The following is a 25,715-nucleotide window of genomic DNA, read 5'->3' as shown; positions in this document are numbered from 1 at the left end:
CTCCCGTAGTTCGGAAAAAGCGTACATTAAAATACATTGACGGTGAAACATTGCTGGCGGTGAAAACGTCATCAAACGGCGACTGCTCAGCACTACCGATCAACTATCCACTCAATTATACATACATAATCGATGCAAACTCCGTCCCTTTTGCTCGAATCCCTGGAGTGGGGGATAGAGTGATTCCAAACATGGACAGGAGAAACTTGTTAATCGCAGACGCACACATGGGCGAGGGTCTCAGACACCTTAAATTAAAAGATTCTCTGGAAGAATTACAATCACGGTACTGGTGGCCAGGCATGAGCCTGCACTACACCATGTTTGTAAAAAACTGCCCAAACTGCAACAGAGATCGCAGTGGGGAGAGAAGCAGTTTAATACCTCGTCGTATCAAGGCAGATAATATTACCAGCAAAAAGAATGGCTTGCGATTAACATATACAGGCTAGTTTCCACTTATAATGTAGATCACCAGCACTCGGCTGACGTCCGGACTATTATACAAGATTTGCGAGTCTAAATGGCATATACGCTAAGAGCATGTTACGTTTGACCATTGTTTTCACTCAGGCATACCAGCCTGGGGGGAAACATGGCCAAATGAGCACAGTCCAGCGGGAATCTTCTCACTTCCTTCCTGAGGGTACGGGATGGTGTAAAGAAAAAACCAAGGCAGAAAGCAATCTATAATGGAAAGGATATTAGGTTCGGGAGCTGGGTGGGTCAAACATCTAATAAGTGTCCAACGTAGTCTAAATAACTTGCCAAGAAATTCTCTGAAGGGATTCAGTCCGTACGAATTATTATTTGGAACTAGGATGATGATCTCTGACCTTGATAGTCAGACTTCAGTGGTGAAAGAAAAAACCTTTGATGTCAAAGACCGTTTGGCTATTTTGCAAGAAGGACTATGCAACAATGCAATAGAACTCAGACCTCTGAAAACCCAAATAAAGACATTTAGCAGAGACACACCAATCTATACTGAAGTACCAAGTGAAAATGCAAAAAACAAAAATCCTGTACCAATTGGAACAATTGACAGAACTGCATCCGGTTACTTCATCAACTTCGATGATTCCTCTGACGGCTTCAGTGAATCAAAGACACAGCCATCATCAAAATCCTTTAAAGACAAAGCGAATGAACTTTTGAAACAACTGAAAGAAACATATCTGATTTCTCCATGGATTGAATTTTGGGTGGGTTTTGGTGCATTTATCCTCATACTTTGGCTCATCATGGTATTTACTTTGGGACGCTTCATTGAGGGAAAATATGCTAAAATGGACACAGCAAGTCAGAACATCAACTTGATCCTCAAACCACACACATCTTCACACGTCGAGAAAAGAGAACTTTCTTCAGAACTTTCTTCAGCCAACTTCACAGCCAATCCAATACCTGGTGGGGTAGCCTGGGACAACACTGACTATGAAATTTATGGTCCGGTCGAGATCCTGAAATATCCACACCAAATCAAGATCTCCTTGAGTGATTTTGCAAAACCAAACTCATTTGCTGATGATTGGGACTTCGAAAGCATTAACAACATGATGTCTGACTTAGTAATGTCTGCTAAATTTACAAAACATGATTATTTGCAAGGTTCTACAAATTATGATAGTATGTATTGCTATAACCATTATGGTAACCATTTTTACATAAATCTGCACAACCTAGAAATGTTTTAAATTATAATCAATGGGAACATTGTGCTACACCTCCAAAAGGGAGCTCTAGAACCGTGTATGACAAATATTCATATTTTTCAGGTTTTAACACAAGTAATGCTGAAACATTTTATTTTAAATTGTCAAACAAGACAGGGATGAAAACCATGATAACCAACACAAAATTGATTTATTCAGACTCATTCTTTGAACAAATGAATACTTTTGGATTTGATTATTGGGACAAAAATGTTGATTTGAAAAGTGTTTGGGGTACAAAAGAATGGCAAGTACAGGGTATAGAAGCTTTGTTTAGAGCCTGCATGATCCCAGAACAAATGATATTTTTAAATGACACTGTTCAACAAACCACCTGTCTTGGCTTAGCCAAAATCAAAGATTTAAATAAACCGTCTATTCCAAAGCCAACAATGTTTAGCAATAGCTCTGATACAGATGAAGAGATAGACGTAAACCAGATATTAAACCAAAACAGAACACATCCTGATTGGAAACAATGGTTGATCTGGTCCACAGATACAAATAACTGTCAAGATAGATTCCTGAACAAAACACAGGGTTTCAAAATGACCAGGCCAGACCCTAGATATCCTCAAAGACATCACCCAGGGATAATAACAACCTACAGTGTGGGCAAATTATGCCTTCAGTGGCTACAAACTTCCACACTGCCTGAAATTAAGCAACACCTAACTTTACTTACTGATGGTGCTGACTTGCGTGATTTCATTCTGGGACCACGCAAACAGCGTCAAAAGTGTTTCATAGCAGCCTCTGTATATGCAGCATACAATGAGGCCTGGAAGGTTACTCAAATTGAAACAGCAGAAAGAATACGGGAAATTGACCGTATTAATTTGGAAAAATCACTTTCTGTAGTGGACAATGGGTTAATGACTGTCCTCCAGAATTTTTTCATTGGACAGCATTGTGTCTTCAGCAATCGACATATTATCGCAAGACTTACTGTTATTACAACATGGTCAGTCACAATTGCGTTCTATTGTACAGCTTGGCTGGACGTTACAAAATCTGCGTTCAGGCTATGTGCCTTGGCGTTTAATCAACACAACGTCACTATTCCAAATCTTTAACCTTACTGATAGACAAATCGGTATGGCGCAAAAGGGTGCTGATTATACAATCTTGAGCATTGAAAAACTAGAAAGATTACCAATGACAATGTCAGAACGACCTGTCAGTGAATGGATAATCCACGGAATCATAAATATTCCAATCTCAACCTTCAGGTTTCAATACTGCCAAAAATATATACAGGCTGGCATGTACGAGAAATTGGGAAAGGGGTACCTTAAAACAACTTGGAACCTGCCCTATTCACATGCATGTGTCAGTAATAAAGGACAGAAAGTGTTTCTTAGTGGCAACAATTGTGCTATGTCACTAAGCGGCACGCTTCTGTGTAACGGTATTAGTTTGCATGGAGCCTGTGAAGGGAATTCATACAACCTTTCATGTCACCAGCAAGGCGCACCTGCAACTGAAATAGAACCATTCTTTCAAAGACTCTATAATGGGAGTTACATTCTTATTGTAGACCGCAAATGTTGTAGTCTTAGGCCCGGGACTCCTTATCTAGTCACTACGACGGCGAAGGTCAAGTGCTGTGGACGTTCTTTGTTCCCCAGCTCCTTTCCAGACAGGGAGGCAAGGGCATGGCCCAATTTGAAAATTACTTCTATTCGAATAGATACTTTAAGCAGAATGAAAACAGTGCTTCTACAGACGCCTACAAGGCTCACGTCATCAAAAGAAACGTATGATCTACAAGTCGCACGGACGACTGCAGAGATACATACATTATTATCAACTAATTCCCCCGTACATTTCGCGGAAATCCTGAGCGAAATCTTAAATATTTCTGATACCAATGGGATCTCAGGGGTATTTAAGACAGTATTTTCGATGGCATTAACACCATTCAAAGCCATACTGGGTATTTTTCCAGATTTCGTCCATTCGATTTTTGGCGGACTTCCCCTGATCCTGGGACTAATTGCAGGAATCCTATTCTTAGTCCTTATTTTTCGTTATGGCAACCCATGTCACAGATCAAACTCTCGCGACAATGGAAGAGACGATCCTAGCCATTGGATACCGGGACCGGATATCAAAAATCCTGGGACTCTCCCGGCTTAGAGACCTGAACATGACTTGGTTTCTATCATTTCGACCAATGTGGCAAAGGTGTGTTTTACCTGTACTAAGGTGTCTGCTATGCGGAGAAGAATGCGTGTTAGACACCTGTCTGACGCTACAATCGGATGCGCCAGTGGATGCAGATACACTGTTGGTTCCTACCAAGGTTCACGCTTTGTGCTGCCCTCAAAGGCTGCCAATCCTGATGACGGCACTCCTGGAATCTTCACCACTACGATTGAAGAGTAGTGAAGTTCAAGATGAAAGCAGCATCGAACAGGTACGACCTTCTGTCAGCAATGCGAATCAGAATGCCAATGGAGGCAATCATGCGCATGAATGCATGGTTACACCTATTTCCGACTTAGTGGAACTTTCCCATGAAGCTGTTGACAGTTTTTTCGAAAGCCTGAATGATATGATGTTCTCTCCAGAACAGAAATAGAGACTTTTGAGTAAACTCGCACACGGCGTTCCCTGAATTCGGCCTTCAACTTTAAAAATAAAGTCACATGAACAATTACAATCCAGTTCACGGACAGCAATTTTCAGCAACCCCCTAAAATATTTTCCCATATTTTTTCCGGGACGCTGATCTTCTGCTTAAAGTACGAAACTATTCCTAGAGAACTAAGATTTCTATTTTTAGATACTTTATAGACTTTAGTTGCCCGCTGGGATGTTCACAAATATTTTATTACGTGATGAAATGGTCTCGAACTTCCTTTCTGTATAGCTATATTAAGAGCCATTTCATGTGTATTTCTCAAATACCAAATTAGGAAATAATGTCTACAAATGCGTGTTTACTTTAGCGTTTAATTCATAGCTTAAGTGCATACAATATATATGACTGCAATTTTTCAGTATATTTGAAAATTTCAAAATGCATTTATGTATTTTGGGGTGGTAAGGTATACACTATTCTCTATAGTATGTTATACTATGCATAGATTAGTAAATATGACCATAGTTAGCGTGGAGTGGGTGTCGTGTATTCCTATAGGTTCTGAATCGATCCCCCTATTCCTGACCCTATTCTGGTTAAACTAACTATCAAGTTAACTAACAGTCAGCCCATGAGGCAAGAAAAGCCCCCATGATGCAGATACCGTTATCTGACGCAGTCACACTACGGCACAGGAACGTGTTATCTGATTAGGTCATAACGCTTGAGATCTAATTAGACAAGCGACATTCCTCCAGCCCCTGATAAGGCATACGACGTTCTCATAACAAATCAAACCTATGACAACCTGGAAAATCCGTGCGGCCATTGTTTTGATTTCACAGAGAACTTCAGTAAAAGAATGTGCTAACGAGCAAGTCGTATGACATCTTTATTGACGTATCTATGTCCATCCTTACGTCAATCTCGGCACCTTTAAGGTATAAATATTGCCGATCTTGCCCTATGCAAACACACGCGTGGTGACAAGACGGAGCAGCCACACTTGCCGAAGCCGAGAGCAGAAGCAGACCCCGCTGGCGCAGCCCCGCCTTCCTGACGCGCTGAGAGACGCGCTGCTATCTCAAGCCGAGAGACCCAGCACCGGCGCTTCCGGGTAGCCCTCGCAGGCAGCCTGGAATATCGAGAGCAGAGAAAGAGATACCATTCCTCATTCATCCTAAATTCCAGGTACAGAACTGAATAACCCCTCACAGAGAATTCTTTAGTTATTCACTTGGCAAAAACAAACTTAACTTAAACTGTAACTTTCTATTCCCGCCCACGCATTAGACTTAGGTCAGGTACACGGGGTAGGCGTATTTAGAAACACCAGTTGAGTACGTTTAGTCAAATGTATATGTGTATGTAAATATATTTTAATCATTTCAAACATCATATGGCTCAGAAACCATATCAATGTTTTTACAGTATTATTTTATACTATTGCTTTTAATGTATGCACTTTACTTAACTATAAGTATTGCAATAATATCGATCCATTTCTCATGTATGAGAAAAGAGACTGATCAATAAATAACACCTTTTTATTGAACACGCCCGTCTCTTCCTTTTCTCTACATTCTGATGAGACTAAGAATGCACGTACTGACTGAGTAAAATAATTGCCTTGTGCTCACACGACTCTCGAGATTGACTCTTGATTAGGGGAGAGCAAAGTTGTCATGTTCTATGGTTGTCAGAAACTAAATCCCTTCTTGTCTAATCAGGGAAGTTAATTCCTCCTTGAACATTCGAGAAAGTTTCTAGCGAACTCTGAGCTACGCTGGCAAACCCAAAAATTAAGTCTAGTATCGACAGTAGTAGACCTAGTTAACGTCTGGTCTAGGCCTTTACTGCTGTAGGTATTATTCCAATGCGCAGAGCCTATTGGGAAAATAGGAACTACACTACAGCCTCTTCTGGCTCCAACAAATCCCACAAAGCGCTGGTCATCCACTCTGAACTCTCTGGTTCTGTCCAGGTAGAAGCTCACCGCCCTCTTAGGGTCCAAGCAGTGAAGTCTCTCCTCCTCTTTGGAAGGGTGGGGGGAGGATAGAAGGAAGGAAGAGTAACAGACTGCCCTAGATGGAAGGGAGTCACCACCTTAGGCAGTAAAGCAGCCCTGGTCCTTAGTACCATTCGTTCAGCATGAATGGTCAAGAATGGGGGCTTTGAACTAAGAGCTTGAAGCTCACTTACCCTCCTTGCCGAGGTTATTGCAACCAGGAAGACCGTTTTACAAGATAACAGTCTCAAGGGACACTTGTGTAAAGGTTCAAAAGGAGAACCCATCAAGAAAGTAAGTACATGGTTCAAGTCCCATTGAGGCACAATAAAGGGAGTAGGAGGAAATGTATTTGTAAGGCCTTTTAGAAATCTCAAGCCAACAGGAGATTTAAATAAAGACGGCTGATCCGGCAAACAGAGAAATGCCGACAACGCCGAAAGATAACCCTTAACTGTAGCTACAGCAAACTCTTGCTGAGCCAAAGAAAGTGCAAACTGAAGTATGTCAGATAAACGAGCCCTCAAAGGATTGATGGACTTCTCTCCACACCAAGAAACACATTTAGACCACCTATAAGAGTAGATAGACTTGGTGGAGTCACGCCTGGCCAATAAAATGACATCCACCACATCATGAAACAAGCATTTGCAATGCAATAGGTCTCGCATTAGGAAAGTTTGAGCTATTGGTCTTGTAAATGACACATTTTTTATTTATGTGTTTGTTTTCAAAATAGCGAAATTAATAGCTTTGTCATTTTCAATGCCAATACTTTTATCTTTTGTAATTGTGACACCTATAGGCATTTGTAATGCAACATGTTTTATATTTACGTGACTTAGATGTATTGATATTACAAATAACAATGGCTTTTAATTTTTTTCAATAATTAATACTTAAATAAAAGTTATTGTAACTTATAATGGCAATATCTTAAACTTTTGTAAATAACTTTTGTGAAGAATATGTTCAGTGTATTTTATTGTGATGAAAATCCAAGAACAGAAGTGAAATATTACCAACTTTTTGTGACGTTTGTAATAAAGCTTGAAACATTGAGAGAACATATTTGAACCAGTTGTTGTTGAATGGTTGCACAGATTGATACTGTGGTGGCGCTGAGTGATGGTGTGGCGTTTAGTGATGTTATGGTGCCCCTGAGTGATGCTGTGGTGCCCCTGAGTGATGCTGTGGTGGTGCCATAGATTGAGTGAGGGCGATAGATAGGGTCAGGGCGATAGATAGGGTCAGGGCGATAGATAGGGTCAGGGCGATAGATAGGGTCAGGGCGATAGATAGGGTCAGGGCGATAGATAGGGTCAGGGCGATAGATAGATGTGTGCGGTTGTGTGTGTGCGGTTGTATGTGTGCGGTTGTGTGTGTGCGGTTGTATGTGTGTGGTTGTATGTGTGTGGTTGTATGTGTGTGGTTGTATGTGTGTGGTTGGGTGTGTGGTTGGGCGTGGTTGTGTGCGTGGTTGTGTGCGTGGTTGTGTGTGTGGTTGTGTGCGTGGTTGTGTGTGTGTGCGTGGTTGTATGTGTGTGAGGGTGTGAGTGAGGGTGTGTGATGGTGAGGTGTGAGGGTGGGTGAGGATGAGGCTGTGAGGGTGTGTGATGGTGAGGTGTGAGGGTGAGTGAGGATGAGGGTGTGAGGGGGTGTGAAGGTGAGTGTGTGTGGGGTGTGATGGTGTGAGTGAGGGTGTGAGGATGTGAGGGTGTGTGATGGTGAGGAGGTGTGATGGTGAGGAGGTGTGATGGTGAGGAGGTGTGATGGTGAGGAGGTGTGAGGGTGAGGAGGTGTGAGGGTGAGGAGGTGTGAGGGTGAGGAGGTGTGAGGGTGAGGAGGTGTGAGGGTGAGGAGGTGTGAGGGTGAGGAGGTGTGAGGGTGAGGAGGTGTGAGGGTGAGGAGGGGTGAGGAGGTGTGAGGGTGAGTGAGGTGTGAGGGTGAGTGAGGATGAGGGTTTGAGGGTGAGTGAGGATGAGGGGGTGAAGGTGAGTGAGGGTGGGTGAGGGTGCGAGGGTGGGTGAGGGTGCGAGGGTGGGTGAGGATGTGAAGGTGTGATGGTGAGGAGGTGTGAGGGTGAGTGTGTGTGAGGGTGTGAAGGTGAGTGAGGGTGTGAGGGTGGGTGAGGGGTGTGAGGGTGGGTGAGGATGAGGGGGTGAGGGGTGTGAGGGTGGGTGAGGGTGTGAGTGAGGGCGTGAGGATGTGAGGGTGTGTGAAGGTGAGGAGGTGTGATGTGAGTGAGGGTGGGTGAATGAGGGTGTGAGGGTGACGAGGGTGAGTGATGGTGTGTGAGGCGGAGGGTGTGAGGGTGAGGGTGAGTGAGGGTGAGTGAGGGTGTGTGAGGGGTGAAGGTGAGAGGGTGTGAGGGTGAGTGAGGGTGGGAGGGTGAGTGAGGGTGGGAGGGTGAGTGCGGGTGTGTGAGGGTGAGTGCGGGTGTGTGAGGGTGAGTGCGGGTGTAGGAGGATGAGGGGGTGAGGGGTGAAGGTGAGGGGGTGTGAAGGTGAGTGGGGGTGTGAGGGTGATGGGGTGTGAGGGTGAGTGATGGGGGGGTGAGGCTGAGGGTGTGAGGGAGAGTGAGGGGGGGTGAGGGTGAGTGAGGGTGTGTGAGGGTGTAAGGGTGAGTGAGGGGGTGAGGGTGTGAGGGTGAGGGATGGTGTATGAGGATGAGGGGGTGAGGGGGTGAGGGGGTGTGAGGGTGAGGGGGTGTGAGGGTGTGAAGGTGAGTGAGGGGTGAGGGTGAGTGCGGGTGTGAGGGTTGTGAGGGTGAGGGGTGTGTGAGGATGAGGGGGTGAGGGGGTGTGAAGGTGAGTGATGGTGTGTGAGGGTTGGTGAGGGTGCGAGGATGTGAGGGTATGCGATGGTGAGGAGGTGTGAGGGTGAGTGAGGATGAGGGGGTGAGGGTGTGAGGGTGGGGGGTGTCAAAGTGAGTGAGGGTGTGTGAGGGTGAATGAGGGTGTGTGAGGGTGGGTGAGGGGGTGAGGGGGTGTGATGGTGAGGAGGTGTGAGGGTGAATGAGGATGAGGGGATGAGGGGATGAGGGGGTGAGGGGGTGTTAGGGTGTGAGTGAGGGTAAGGGTGTGTTGGTAAGGGTGTGTTGGTGAGGGTGTGTTGGTGGGTGAGGATGTGAGGGTGTGTGATGGTAAGGAGGTGTGAGGGTGAGTGAGGATGAGGGTGTGTGAGGGTATGAAGGTGGGTGAGGGTGTGAGTGAGGGTGGGTGAGGGGCGAAGGCGAGTGAGGGGGTGAGGGTGAGTGAGGGTGTGTGAGGATAAGGGTGAGGGGGGTGAGGGGGTGTGACGGTCTGAAGGTGTCTGAAGGTGTGTGAGGGTGTGTGAGGGTGTGTGAGTGAGGATGAGTGAGGATGAGTGAGGGTAGGGTGAGGCGGTGTGAGGGTGAGGAGGTGTGAGGGTGAGGAGGTGTGAGGGTGAGGAGGTGTGAGGGTGAGGAGGTGTGAGGGTGAGTGAGGGTGAGTGAGGGTGTGAGGCCTGCAGTTTTGGCCTGCAGGTGGCGATAGGCGACCACGTCCCGAAAGAAGGTTCACATCACAGGAGGGGGATAAAAGTTTGCGGCATTTAAAAACCAGTGGCTTACATAATGTCATCGACTTTCACTTAAAATAGTCACTCTCAGTGAGAGACGGGTAGATTCCATGTGCGGCAAGAGGGCCTGTAAGCCGACATCACAGGGTGTGGATAGAGGGGAGGGTGTAAGTAGGGAGGGAGAGCGAGAGCAGGGAGATGAGAGAAGAGTTGAAGAGAAAGGCAGAGGGGAAAAGAAATTGTATTGAGGCGGTTGATATAAAGCAGAGAAGAGAGAAACAAAGGGGCAATATGTAGGAAAAAAGGCTTCATTTGTGTAGCTTTCGTGAGTGTCTGCCACCAGGACAATTAAATTCACTCAGTGAAGGCGCTGTTTAACAGTGGGCTATACAAAACTAATCTATCAGGTTTTTTTTGCTTAAAGTCCAAAATCATTGTGTTGTTTGAAAGTTTATTTGTTCAGGCAGTCCTGTATTTTTAGTCATCGCCACTTGTATGTTGGACCGGGGAAACCCATGCTTGAATGGGAACAAAGCTAAGTGCCTACTGTAACGCACAAAGGAATCTATTTCTTATATTCATTTTATTACAACGACATAACTGCCGCCTTCTACTCGCAGTGAAGTGCCTCTCAAAAAGTTTCATACGTTATCAAAATGTCACTCATATAGTGAGATGCGTGATGAGAGATAGCATATGCGGGTATGGGATAAGAGAATCAGTGCATAGGCTAGTAATAGTGTTTATAAAAAAAAAAATTTAAAAAGACATTTACCGTAAACCTCTTGTGCTCGTCTGATGGCTCTGATCGTCCAGCGGCTGTTCCAGCGAAAGCAGGCCGGGCTGGGCGGAAGTCAGGCAGCCCTCCTCGAGACAGAGGCGGGGCCTGACCAGAAGCAGGAAGTCGACCGCGACCGGAGCTTCCCAGGAGGCAGGCTGCAATGGCTGGCGCAAGGCTCCGGAGCAGAGAGAGGAGAGCCCTGCATGCAGCCGGCGTCCGCCCGGGAAGCCAAGGAGCGGAGTGCCAGTGTCCCTGTGCCCGTTGACGCCGGAGGGAGCAGCCCGGAGCGGGACGAGTAGAAGTCCGGGTGAGTGGGGCTCCGTGCTTGCGTGTCTGTGTGTATGCAGGGGGTGCAGGGCGGCAGTGTGTATGTGTGTGTGTGTGTGTGCGCCTGTGTGTGCGTGCGTGCGTGCAGAGGGGTGGGGGCCACTCATTTAAATTTAAAAGTAAATATGACGCCAAAATAATAAATAAATAAACCAGCAGCTTGACCCATTTATTCACTGTGATGCTTCCGATAATTAAAAATGTGCCTTTACAAAGAAGTGTTTTAAAAAGAATACCAGCGTGCATGTTCATTACAAGACGGCTAGAAATAATTACTCATGATGTTCAAAGCAAGCCTGTTCATTTCAAGCTACCCTCAGCCAGCCTCGGAAAAAACGAAAGTAATACAAAAGCGAAACTGACACTGCCACTGCAGACAATGCTGCGCGCTCCCGAGGTGAAATCCGGCACTGAACACGCTCGTAACACTTTGGTGTCCACTCTCCTAAAAACGGATCACATTAGTTGTCGAGCTGACAGCATTCATGCTTCGCATAATGCTAACGTCAGCTCGACCTAAAAAACGGCGGTACTTTTTAGCGCTGGTACTAAGATTCCTCGGCCATTTCCAGATAACTTCTGGCCCCCTGAAATTGGGAACATACTTCAGCCGGCGGAAACAATTCGTAACCTTGGGGTTATGCTGAACCAGAGACTCATTATGGAGACGCACATCCAAAAGACAACTGCTTGTTGCTTTGCCATCCTCCGCTCCCTAAGGAAGGTACTGCCTCTCCTTCCCACTCATGCACGAGCCCAGGTGGTAAGATGTACCATCCTTAGTCGACTTGACTATTGCAATGCCCTTTTGGTAGGATCCCCTGGGTTTCTGCTGGATAGGCTCCAAAGAGTCCAATCAGCAGCTGCTAAACTGGCCTTAGGGCTCCCTAGAAGAGCAAACGGATCGTCCTCACTAAGCAAACTCCCTTGGTTACCGGTGAGGCAGAGAGTACAATTCAAAGCCCTATGTATAGCATTTAGGGCGCTTCATGGAATTGGTCCTGCCCCCCTCCAATCCAAATTTGCTTGGTACACTCCAGCCAGGCAGCTCCGCTCCTCTGAAGCCAAGCTGGTAGTGGTCCCCAGATTCAAGAAGGTCAGATCCGGAGGCAGATCCTTCGAGGTGGCAGCTGCCAAGCTTTGGAATACGCTCCCAGCCGAAATTAGACACATCTCTGAACTTCTCCCCTTTAGGAGAAGGATTAAAACTTGGCTCTTCCCCAAGACAACTGTCTGACAACTCCCGCCCCTGCCGTTTTCACTTTCCTGCCCCCAATGGATCCAGTCAGCGCCAGGATGCCTGCAATGGTGACAGTCGCGCTTAATAAATGCCTTAAATAAATGTGGGAGAGAAAAGGAATTCAGGTTGCCCCGTTCAATCTCCAGGCATGAAGGTGTAAGGTCTGGAGGTGGGGGTGTAGAACCTGCCCCTCTATCTGAGAGAGGAGGTCTGCCCTGAGAGGGAGACGGAGCGGCGGGCACGAGGAGAGGTGGGGAAGATCTGTGTACCACACCCTCTTGGCCAATCCGGGGCGATCAATATGACTTGGGCCCGGTCTTGGCGTACCTTCCTCAGAACCAGAGGAATCAAGGGTATGGGAGGAAATGCGTAAAGGAGTCATGACTCCCAACTCAACTGAAATGCATCCCCCAACGCTCCCTGCATCGGAAACTGGAGGCTGCAGAATAACGGGCAGTGAGCGTTCTCGTGAGTGGCGAACAGGTCCACCTGAGGAGTCACCCACGTCCGAAAGACGTAACGAACTACCTCTGGATGAAACCTCCACTCGTGGTCGGCTGAGAACTGCCGACTGAGACTGTCTGCACGTACGTTCAGAACTCCGGCCAGATGATTTGCCGTCAGACAAATCCGATGGTCCTGAACCCAGGATCAGAGACGCAGAGCCTCTCTGCAGAGACACTGCGACCCTACTCCTCCCTGCTTGTTGACATACCACATCGCGGTAGTGTTGTCCGTCAGGACTTGAACCAACTGACCGCAAAGGGAAGGGAGGAAGGCCTTGAGCGCCAGACGTTTCGCCCGCAACTCTAAAAGGTTGATGTGAAGCAACCTTTCCTCTGGAGACCAAAGGCTCTTGATCTCCAGATCCCCTAGATGAGCACCCCCCCCTAGAGTGGATGCATCTGTTATCACTGTGGCAACTGATGGAGGCAGATTGAAGGGCTTTCCTTGAGACAGATTGCCCTCCACGCTCCACCAAGACAGATCCGCTGCAGTCTCTCTGGAGATCCTGATCGACTCCCTGAGATCTCCGTTGTGCTGATACCACTACCTGCGGAGGCACCACTGGAGTACCCTCATGTGCCAGCGTGCATGGCTGACCAACAGAATGCAGGAAGCCATCGGACCGAGCAGACGAAGGACTTTCAGGACTGGAACAACCGCTCCATTGTAAAATAAAGGAATCATTTCCTGTATATCAAGAATCCTTTGAGGTGGAGGGAATGCACGACATACAGTTGTGTCCAGTACCGCACCTATGAACAGATTGCGCTGGGAGGGCACCAGGTGAGATTTGGGTACATTTATCGAAAAACCCAAACTGAACAACAACTGAGTTGTGACCTGAAGATGATGGAGCACTTTCTCTGGAGATTCTGCTTTGATCAGCCAATCGTCCAGATAAGGGAATACTGGAATCCCTGACCTTCTGAGATGTGCCGCCACCACAGCCTTCACCTTGGTGAAGACTCGAGGCGCAGTAGTAAGACCAAACGGAAGGACCGCAAACTGGTAATGTTGCAAACCCAACGTGAAACGGAGATACTTCCTGTGCGACTTCAGGATAGGGATGTGAAAATACGCATCCTGCAAGTCGATCAACACCATCCAGTCTTCTTCCAGCAGCGCCTGAAGAACCTGCGCAAGAGTGAGCATCTTGAACTTCTCCTGCTTCAGAAAAAGGTTCAAGATCCTGAGATCCAGTATTGGACGAAGTCTGCCATCCTTCTTGAGTAGCATCCCTGACCCCTTTCCTGCTCCGGAACCACCTCTATCGCACCTTTTCTTAAAAACACCAGGACTTCCACCTGCAGGAGTAGCAGGTGGTCCTCTGAGCAAAACCCTTGACAAGGAGGGTAATTCGGAGGGAATTCCTGAAAGGGAAGTGCATACCCATTCTCCACGAGATTAAGAACCCAAAGGTCTGTAGTGACCGATTCCCAATCCCGTCGAAAATAGGTAAGCCGACCCCCCACAGGACCCGCATGATCCGGAATGGCGGATCTAGGGCTGCTTTGCTGATGCTGAAGGGGGGTGGGAAGAGGAAGAGTAAGAGGTTGAGGAGGAGGAAGCTTGACGTCCTCGAGGACGGGCTCTTTGCTTTCCCCTGTACGATCTATACAGCGGATTTTGCTGTTGCTGCTGCTGTTGAGGCTGCTTATAGGGACGAAAGGAGGACCTCAAAAACCCCTATATCTTTTGATCACAGTCCCTCTGGACTGCAGCCCCAAAGACCTGGCTGTAGCCCTGCTGTCCTTAAATCTCTTCAAAGCTGCATCAGCCTTCTTTCCAAAAAGACCCAAGCCATCAAAGGGCAGGTCTAACAAAGCAGCTTGGACGTCTGCAGAAAACTCAGAACACTTCAACCAGGCTGCTCTTCTTGTGGCTATTGAAGTTCCCATAACTCTCGCCACCGAGTCAGCAGTGTCTAGTCCACTTTGTATGACTTGACGTGCAGCAGCTTGAGTGTCAGCCAACACCTCAGAAAAGTTTTTCCTGTCCTCTTCCGGTATCTTAGGAGCCAACTGTTTAACAGAATCCATCAAGGCGTGTATGTACCTCCCCAAGGGACATGTGGTATTTATTGACTTAAGAGCCATACTCATCGATGAAAACACTTTCTTCGCAGTCTGGTCCTGTTTTTTTGATTCCTTGTCCCCAGGCACCTGAGGGAAAGCCCCTACAGACTTCTTTGAACAGGCTGCTTGTATTACCAAGCTCTCCAGTAAAGGGTGCGAGGATAGAAATTCCGGGTCACCAGGCGCCACCCTGTACCTCCTTGCAACAGCTTTAGCAACAGCAGGAGTTGTAAGAGGCTTACTCCATATCCCCAAAATAGGTTCAGTCAAAGCCTCATTGAAAGGAAGCATAGGCTCCACCACAGAAGACGGGGAGTGGAGGACTTCTGTCAACAAATTGGGCTTCAACTCAGCAGTAGGTAGAGTTAAATTCAAATGTTCTGCAGCCTTCTTGATGTCCACATGGTATGGTGCAACATCCTTTGAAGGGACATCTGAAACAGAGGATAGATCCCAGTCTGGAGATAGTTCCAATCCGCTAGCCTCCCTCAGGTCATCAAAATAATCCTCCTCCTGCAGCTCACCTTCTTTGACCTCAGCCTCTCTGTACCTCTGTTCTTCAATAAGATGCTGAGCTTCACGCCTCGATCTCGCCTTCAAGAGCGGCGTCGGCGGATCAGCAACCGACTCCGATGGAGCCGGAGCCGGCGTCGAGATCGGATCCAGAGGCACAGGCCGATGCTCTCGAGGTCGGACCGGCACCGGTGACGAAGGTATCGTCGTCGAAGACCTCGGCAGCGCCGAGAAATGCCAAGGCGGAGTCGGCACCGGCATAAATGGCATAAATGGAGCTGGAGCATAAGTCTGGGGGATTCCCAGGTTGTATGTCAATGGACCCATGGGACCTGCCGGTGCTCCAGAGGGGTACATAGCTCTCGAATAGACTCCATACATCGCATTTAAAAACTGTGTAGGGTCTTTGCCTGGGGCCGGAAAAGGTCGGTATGGACCCACAGGTTGCCCTCGAGGAGGCACCGGATTCGTCTCCTCTTCTTCAGGTCGGTGAGCCGGAGTTGTCGAACCCTCAGGTAAGGGAGTCTCTTCCTCCTCTCGAACTGGAGATCGAGACGGCGCCGGAGAGGGATTCGACATCGGGCAGGTGAATGCTCCGGCGACTCCACAGGCGAAACCTCACCTACCGGATCCACAACCGGAGAAGGAGATATCTCCTTACGACGACTCCTACCTGGCGACTTCGGTCTCGAATCCGATTTCTTCCCAGAGTGATGTCGAGAGCCGTGCTTCCTCTTCATGTGCTTCTTTTTCATTGATCTAGAAGCATGCCCCGACGATGACTTCGACGGCGACTCCGTGTGAGACCTCGGCCTCGATCGCGACCTCGAAGACTTCTTTTCTTTTTTACCTTTGACTTTGGCAACCAGACGCTTCACCTCTCGTTCACAAAGGGCCTTCGGGTTCATCTTCTTACAGGAAGAACACCCTTGAACATCATGGTCCGAGCTCAGGCACCAGATGCAATCCTCATGCAGGTCTGTGATTGATATCACCTTCCCGCATTCTCCGCACGGCTTGAATCTGGTCTTCTTCGTGGACATCTCGACAGGAGACAAAGAAGCAAGAAGACACTGATAGGAACAAACAGTAACAAAGTTACTAAACAGCTACAGAGGATCCCTCGAAAACCGTTAGCGTCGACGACGCGGAAAAAAGGGAACTGATGTCATCATGCCGACGTGGGCCTATTATGGAGTCGGTGATGTCAGGCGGAGCCGCGCGCGATGCCGTGCTTCTGTGACGTCGTCCACGTCGGCGCGAAGCTACAAAAGAATTTCCGAATGTTGCTGACGCAAGGGATATTCACAAGGTGAGGAATCCACTGGCAGATGTATCCATCAGAAAATCCTAGTGGTAGTGATGCTAGCTTGTTTATAGAGGTGTGCAGTCTGTGGCACAACAGACCTGCTGCACTTTGTCCTTCCCCCCCTTTTCGCTTCCTTTCTCATGATCACAATGTGGTGTTGGTTTATACTTTTGGATAAGCTCCCTGTTCCTTGCAGGGAACTCATCCATGCTGAGGCATGCATGATGACTTGGCTGCATACCAAACACTTTCCCTCACTATCTTCCCACAAAGCACCATTTTTTAAATTAGTACTTCCAAAGTTACTTTCAGGGGCCTGCAACACTTGCTCATTAGCAGCAATGTTTTACCCTACGTCCCTCATCCACCTTTTGAATACCTCGTGTTTTATGTGCCTTGATGCCTTTTTTGCTACATCGCGACTATTAATCTCCTACAACTGGCGAAGTCTGAAGTGCCTTACGTTGTGTCAGCAGAAAGAGCATTTCCACACTTAGGGCCTCATGTAGGTAAATGGTATTTACCGACTCGTAAATACCGAATTTTACCGATTCGGTATTTACAAATCGGTAAATGCTATGTAGGTAAATACTCGGTAAAAATTACCGAATCGTTAAGATTCGGTAATTACCGAATCGGTATTTACCGATTCGGTAATTGCCATTGATTCCTATGGGCCTTGAGGCCCATAGGAATCAATGGCAAATACCCAATCGGTAAATACCGATTCGGTAAAATTACCGAATAGTCAAGGGTGGCAGGGTGTCACTTTGACACCCTGTTGCACCCCTGATCAGTGCTTGTGTGCCATGTGACACACATACATGCCCTTAGGGCATGTATGTGTGCCACATGGCACAGGTGTACATGACCAGATTTGCATATACACAGGTATTCGTTATTTACCACCAACTAATAGTTGGTGGTAAATAACGAATCCTTAAGGCCCTGTGGCACTGTTTACAGTGCCACCTACATCTCAAATTACAGATTCAGTAAATACCGATTCGGTAAATTACCGAATCGGTAAATTTACCGAATCTGTAATTTTTAAGGCCCCTACATCTCAAACTCCAAATACCGGTCGGTAACAGCCGAAATCGGCCGTTACCGACCAGTATTTGGCCACCTACAAATGGCCCTTAGAGGACATCTCGTTCTACTGGGTAAGACAGTTAATAATCTCTAGAACATACAGTGTAATGAATATTGCGAAAAACATACATGGTGAATATGGGAATGTTTGCCTGGCATCGCGCCATGAGGGATTTTACCTGTGCTGGGTTGATTTTGCTCTTCCGATTTAAATATGGCTCTAGGTCGGTGCCTTTGGCCCTCGCCTTAGATGAGTCAAACACTTTCCTCTTTGAATTCTGCATCTTCCTGCAGGCTTCCCGATGCTTTGCTAGGCGTGCTGCAAGAAAACGCCGTCCACAAAGGTGGCAAGGTACCAGTTCGGTGTTATTTTCCACCTCGTAGAGTCCCTCATCTTCGCCTTCATCGTCATCCTCATCGAGCCCTGCTTGTGTTAAGGCACTCATGGGGGTTGGAGGCTGCTTCGCTGAGGATGCAGAGTGTCTGTAGTCTGACCCATGGTCAGCCTCTCTGGAGTAAGGGCTCACATAAGCCTCATTGCCGGCTGGTGACGTTCTGTTTCTGGAGGCGTTGCTGGAGCGATATGAGGGAGTCCAAGACTCTCTGTCGGAGGTGGGCGGCATCTCTCTGCCTCGGATCTTGCTGTTACTTGCCACCAGCCTCTCTTTCTTCAGTCTCTCTACCCCGCCTTCATGAGTACCAACCATGGGGCTTGGTCTTTGTGAAGGCGTCCTAGTAGAGTTCATCCAGGATCCGTCACCTTGGCCATATGCATTGTTCCTGGTCGGGTAGCTGTTCTCGTAATCCTCACCATCGTCAGAGCTGTCCTCCTCCATGACTTGGTTTCTGAAGCCATTTCCTTGTTGTAGCAGTGCTGTTGTTGTGTTCCTGTTCACCTGGTCCCACCTTTTCCTTTCACGGGCTTCGCTTTTTTTATCTGCTTGCTCGGTTTGCTGTTTCTCTCTCTGGATTCTACGCAGCTCTTCCTCTGTCCTGCGCAGTTTTTCGCGCAACTGGGCCTCTTTCCTGCGAATTTCCTCTTCGAGGTTGTCTCCAACAGCCTCCAACTTGTGCCAATGCTCTGCTCTCCTTGGATTGGATCTTGATCGTTTCTGAAGCTCCAGCAACCCAGGGGAGAAGCCTGTGCTACTCGGAGTCAGTGCCATGGTGGACGGAGACTTCCCACTGGTCCTTGAGTTGTACTGTGCTGCCGGCCTCAATGGCTTCAGTGATTGATCTCTTGTCTCCTCAACTGCTGTGAGGTTATTGAGACTGGAAGCCTTCTTGTGAAATACAGGTTTTAGTGGATATGCTCGATCTACTCCTGAGCTCTTCTTGGCTGTCCAGTTGGAGGCCTTGGTTTCATTGCTGAGATCAGAGTTGTACCTGCTGCTGTTTCCTGCGGAGAGAAATCCTTGTCTCCCAGAGGCAGGCTGGGGGTCGAGCTGAGCTGAGAGTGGGTGTTGGTAGGTATGGTTTCTGGCTTTGCTCAGTGCACTCTGCTGCTGTTGGGTGTATCGATTCACAATCTTCATCTCTTTCTCCCGCAATAGTTGCTCATGGTACTGGCTCCTCATGAGTTCCAGGCGGGATTGGTGCTTGGGTGTTGAGGCAGAGTGCCTGTCCTGTCCCAGAGAGGGGAATTTTGCTGCAGCCATCTTCTCATAGGAGGGCATGGTGTCCGGGTAGGGGTGTGGTGCCATCTGCAGACTAGCCATCTACTATCTTTTCGCCAGCCTGGTAAAACATAGGAAGAAAAAACACTGGATAGCAACTTGTCAGATAAAAGCATAAATGTACAGAAAACACTCACAAGAACCATGTAAACAGGAACACAATCTAGCTGGTGTTTCACAACGTTTTATACCAAAACTCGAATACAAGTTGTATAGCTTGTGCAACCTAAGATGGGCTCACGTGTTTGCAAAGAAATGTACATATATAACTGTAGGCCTAATGTAAACAGCCTATTTGCAATAGCAAGCCCCACAGTGCCCCAAACACAAGGTTTTTGATGTATTCCCAAGTGGAAAAAAAAGTTTAAGCAGAATCTGACCTATATTTCACAATGGGTGCCTTATACAAAATATTTCATGTTGGGAGTAGTAAATGCAGGGATGATAGTCTGCTGTTCATTGCAGTTCACCACCCTTGCATTTCCAGCCATTCACTCCGGGTCTCAAAATCCGACCAGCTTAATTAATATTCATTAGGCAGGTTGGTTTGCCGCTCGCTGAGAATTGACAATTTGCCAAGTGCCCAATAATTACTTTAATTGCATCACATATTACATCCCAATTCTCAAACCAGTCGCTGTGAAATTTCAACATTACTGGTTTGCAGATGGCGACAGTACTTGAGGAGTAAATCCTCGTTATGTTCCTCTTTTTGCTTTCCAAACCAGAAATATTGTTCCCTCGTGTTAATTTTGCCCAATGTATCCCTTCTTTGTTGTAGATAATTGTCCACGATTTATACTAACTGTGCGACCTTTCAACTTATGTAAAGTGCTCTGACATGCTTCGGTCACATCCACACTCTACAAAACATCAAATAAAAAAATATATATAATAAACCTTTACTCCATGCATAGCAAATACACTGGAAATCCAGAATGCAGGAGAAGCGCAGGGATCCACCAGGAGAAAAGATTAACATCACAGTCTAGAAATTGAGAATACCCCCTTCCCTTCGCCTAAGAGTTTCTGGCACGAATAGCTGGTAGGGTACAAGAGAACGAAAAGGCTCCATGCCAACTGCAGACCCTCCCATCACTTGTTCCAACCACTATGCTGTTACTTTTCAGTTTAAAATTGGTCCTGCCTCCACATTTGTGAAGGACATCCCTTCTCCCTATAGACCCCAGTCCAAACTGAATAGCAACAATCTGAATCATACTCTCTTTTACTCTATTCAGTTCTTGAGTACCGACATCTCTTTTAATTACAAGACTTGCAACAGCTAATTTTTTTTTTGCAATAGATGAAAGTCCACTTTTAAACATGGCACTTGCTTCACAAACACTTTTGGAGCTTAATGCTTCTCAGATAGCCTTAAAAACTTAAAGAAATCTTAGTACATAATTTGGACAAAAACTGCTTCTCGAAAGCCAAACAAGACTATTCATCTGCCCAGCTATAAATGACAAATTAAAATAGCCATATCTGTTTTTTTTACTTTGCATACAAAATCACTAAAGCCTTCAATTCCTCACATAAAATCTTGAGGGTTGTTAAAGAGCTCTAGGAAACCCCCTTCCATTTCTAACTCCTATACTGTCTCCCAAGAACTCTGATTCTTGATTGCAACTTTCTTACATGACACAATTCATGAGATCTTTGTCTTTTGGCCCTCCAGCTGTGAGCGCAAACACGGTGACTGATCCTAACCCATGGGTTCAGCCTAACTCCCCTTCTGTTCTCAAATACTTAAATCTGCTCTCCCTGGACTTGGTCTGCAAACCTTTAAAAACCATTAAAATTGGGGTCACCATCAGATCCATGCATCCTGTCTCATGCCACTGACACAGTAGCACCCATGATACTGATCAGCATTCCCTGCTCAAGATTGATCAATCGGGCTCTAGATCCTTTGATGTTGGTGAAACTGTTCTGCTTTGTATCACTGACGATCTATGCAGTCTTCTGGATCAGGCGGCTCTGCCAACCTGATACTCAAGGATCTCTCCTCTGAATTCAATATGGTTTCCCTCAGAATTCTATTGTCATGCTTCGGGTCAGTAGGCATTCATTTGATTCAATTGGTCTGGTAATTTTCAGCAGGGTCCCCTGCATTCATCTGGTGCCTAGTGACCTTTTGCACCTGGATTTACTCCTTCATCGTTTACTAGAGCTAAGAACGTATGCTGTATTTTAATTATCTCTCTCTTTCATCAATCAAATCAATAGGAGAACCTCTGCTTGCTTCTGACACCTGCAAATGTTATTTACAATTCTCACTTAATTCCTCTGCCTGAATCCATTGTCATTTTCATCATTCTATACTGCTTGGGCTATGGCAACTCTACATCTTGACCTGCCTGTATATTTACCAGTTTCCTACATCATGTACAGAATACTGCTGCATGCTTGATTTTAAGCCTTTGCTCTCGTGTTTCTATTTTGGTCATCTCAATTTACTGCACCGGATACCCACATACTCATAGCAAAATGCGCCCTGTTTAACACTCTCTGCCTCTGCTTTCACGCCAGTACCTGTTCATACACCCAGCTCATTCTCCTTCAGAACACCTACTAGCTCAACACCACAGCCCCTCCTTTCTCCGGGTCAGCTGTACTTGATTTCATGGTTAATCATTGCTCTGCACCCAGCCAGTTTGCAAAGAAAAACATGTTCTTGGTTTTTTTGACAGGTAAGATCGCTCAATCGATTAAAGCACTTACTTCGACTTTATATGTGCAACCTGCAGATTAAAGGTTCAAAGTCATGTGTGACCAACTCAGCTTTTCAACTTTTCAAGGTGATCAATGAGATGGGTAGTGATAGCTTATTTCAGTTGGTTGTTTGCATTTTATAAATAGTGACTATTTGTATATCTTCTTATATCTTAATAGATATGTTTATGTGGCTATCACTTCCCAGATTGGCTGCCTTCTAGATGCTAGTATCTACCCCAGCCCCACAGGCCCGCTCGAAACACAGACCCTCATCCTCATGGCAAGGCATTTCCAACTAAGGACATAGCTGTTAAACACACAAACCAGATGCCCCAAAACAAAGTGGACACAAAGAGAGTTTGTACAAGAAACAAGGAGGATAAAACTAGTAGGTCCTTTATGTTTATATCTGTCTTTTATTGATGATCTTCTTCGAAAACCAGAAGTGCAGCCACCGTGTTTTGCCTTAACAAAAAGGCTATCTCAGGGCAGCTTTATATAGAAAGCTATTCTAAGTCAAACTACGTGAACAGTTTTTGATGCGTTCATTTTTTTAAGAGGGAGTTAGTGTGCATCAAAGCTTGAAACAACGAAAAGCCTATGGTCCGCGTTGATGTTGCACACTCAAAATTCTGCAGTCAAATCATTTGAGCCGTGTTCCATACAGCAGGTCACATTCTCAGCGTCTAACATGTCCAAGTGGAAGAGACTTCTCACAACATGTTCATGAGTTCCTCTATTTCTATTTAGCACCAACATGTAGCCTCCAGTACCCTCGGGTTTATTAGATCTCAAAGTTGGGTTTAGATGCAAAGCAAACAGACATGTCTGAAGTCCAGATCATGATGAAAGCAGAAATATCAGGTAAGGCCGAGATGAAAGGGGATACCTAGTAATTCTTGGGTGGTGCTTAAAGTGGCAAGTTGTGGGATCACTGTGTGTGTCCACAGATTTATGCACTACCATCTCCAAGGGACCTTTGCTTATAGTCCTTGGAGTGTCCCCATGCGAACGCCCCTCCTTTAGGAGTAGTGATTCTGTATGTCCCCTCCAGGTACACTGCCCCTTTCAAGCCTTCTAATCATGAGGGTCACATGTTCCTTGAAGCACCTCTCTCTCTGGGTCCAGAGATGATGTGATCCAGAGGGTCAGAGATGAAAATCCCATCTCTGGGTCCTCGGTCATAGTGTGCCTCGGAGCCCTTACCTCCCCTCCACCATTCAACTGATATCTTAGTTGTCTGGAAACATCTTCAATACATCTCTTGACAGAGTGTCCCCTTTATATTAAACAAAAGGCTATATAATCAAAATCAGCAACAAACTAATGGCACGCTAATGACTCAGGCCTCTTTAATTGCCAGTGCATAAAATGGCTGGAGAAAATCAAACTCCCACTCTGATGTATGGTCGCGTGATTCATCACAGTGGATACTAACATTCTCTTCTCTGATCAGCTAAGAAGTTTTTCAAGGCTTTGAAGGAAATTACAACCTCTCCTACCACTCAGACACACGTTGTGCCGTACCAGCCATAATGTGACAACCCCAGGGCCTACTTTCAGGACAAAATAGTTACTTCAAGAGGTAAAAAGTTTCCTTCCCATCTCCTGTGGCTCCATCGAGTGCAATCCCAAGTGCCATCACATTTATGGAATTCACCTATTTTCAAAAGTTGGAAACACATTAACTAATCAATACTCTGAAGCAGACGGTGTTGCTTTAAGGAATCTGGAATTCCACTCATGGAGTTCTACCGACCATTTCTCAGTTCTCCCATCACCAAATGGTTTAATACCTCTTTTAAAGTGCAGTGAAGCCACACATCTGTTCAAATATGCTCGAATTACTCCATTCTTAAAGAACGTCAATGCAAACACACAACCTCTTGCAAATAACGGTGTGATTCCTGGTTTTCCCTCCATTTTAGACCTATTGGAATCCATGGTCAGTACACAACTATCATGTCACTTTGAACAGCACAACATCCTGAGAGTTTTTCAATCCAGGCTCCACTTTCTCACGGATCAGACACCATCATCTTAATACCTGAGAAAACCAGCGTCTTGCTCGAGTCAAATGTGTGCTCTAATCCTCTGTGATCTCTGAGGCATTCAAAACAGTTGAACCCATTGTACTTTTGGACCGACTTTTATTCAATTGCTGTGTTGATTGAACCGTCTCAATGTGTTTTCTTCAATCCTAGCTAAGAGGTTTGACCAATAAAACTGCCTACTTCCTATCCTGCTTAAGTCACTTCACCTGTCTTGTCCCACAGGAATAAGTCCTCTCCCCAATCCTCTTTAACATCCACACGCTCCCTCTTGCAAGTATATTTCAGGACTACATTTTGTGATGCCATATGTGAGCAGACTTTTTTAATAAAGGGTGTTTGGTCCTACTAAGGTCAGATGGGACCTTTAAACATTTTAGTGAAACGGAGAAACAACCTGACCTGCTATTTATAATCTCCTGTTTTAATTAGTAAACAGACTTAAGACCTTTATCTGTTTCGAATAGTCTGAGTAATTTAATTACTTTATTGATGAAACCATTAAAAAATGTATTACAAATTTACAAATATGCCTGTCAAAAAGACACACGACACAACCAATTCAATACATGTCAAGAAATAAACTGAAATTATTGAAAATTATAATGCAGTATATGCGACATACATGAAATACATACAGTAAAACCATATACATGAACGCCAGTCAGTTAATTCAACCAAAAACAAACAACAACAACCGCATTCACAATTGACATTACATTATTTAACCTACACAATACTACGGTTGTTGGACTACTGGGTGAACATTTATGAATCCAATGTGCATCCCTATTTACATGAATGTGGTACTCTTAGATTGCTATAATTTTATAGGCCCAGTAGTAAGTTAAACGCCGACGCGTTCCGAATCCCAACATCCATTCACGGGATTCTCATCAGGGCATCAATCAATCAATCAATCAATCATGGCATTTATAAAGCGCACTACTCATCCGTGAGGGTCTCAAGGCGCTGGGGGGTGGAGGATGCTGCTACTGCTCGAAGAGCCAGGTCTTGAGGAGTCTTCTGAAGGTCAGCAGGTCTTGGGTCTGCCGTACGTGGATGGGTAGGGTGTTCCAGGTCTTGGCGGCGAGGTGGGAGAACGATCTGTCGCCGGAGGTCGCTCTTAGGATGCGGGGGACTGTGGCGAGGGCGAGGTCGGCGGAGCAGAATTGGCGGCGTAGATGCAGAGTCGTCTGTTGAGGTGCCCTGGTCCAGTGTTGTGGAGTGCCTTGTGTGCGTGGGTGAGGAGCTTGAAGGTTATCCTCTTGTTGACGGGGAGCCAGTGCAGGTCTCTCAGGTGGGGTGTGATGTGGCTGCGGCGAGGGATTTCGAGGATCAGGCGTGCAGAGGCGGTCTGGATGCGTTGCAGCCGTTTCAGGAGTTTGGACGAGGCTCCTGCGTAGAGGGCATTTCCGTAGTCCAATCTGCTGCTGACAAGGGCCTGGGTGACCATTTTTTTCTCGTTTCGGTGGGGATACACTTGTAGATCTTGCGGAGCATGCAGAGGGTGTTGAAGCAGGAGGAAGAGATGGCGATGACCTGCTTAGTCATGGAGAGGGTG

The 25,715-nt window shown here is 46.4% G+C and overlaps 1 protein-coding gene across 1 annotated transcript in view; it reads right to left on the bottom strand.

Annotated features, from left to right (window-relative positions):
* ZC2HC1C (zinc finger C2HC-type containing 1C) overlaps window positions 1–25,715 on the bottom strand; it is a 99,510-nt gene that overhangs the window by 68,304 nt on the left and 5,491 nt on the right. The window contains exon 2 of the mRNA XM_078659919.1: window positions 17,883–19,440. Within this exon, the coding sequence (XP_078516045.1) occupies window positions 17,883–19,421 (1,539 nt within the window). The 5' untranslated portion in view covers window positions 19,422–19,440. The remainder of the gene's footprint in view (window positions 1–17,882; window positions 19,441–25,715) is intronic.

The sequence above is a fragment of the Lissotriton helveticus genome, chromosome 9 (assembly GCF_964261635.1).
Source record: "Lissotriton helveticus chromosome 9, aLisHel1.1, whole genome shotgun sequence".
Classification (NCBI taxonomy): Eukaryota; Metazoa; Chordata; class Amphibia; order Caudata; family Salamandridae; genus Lissotriton; species Lissotriton helveticus.
This window is presented reverse-complemented; position numbering and strand designations above follow the sequence as displayed.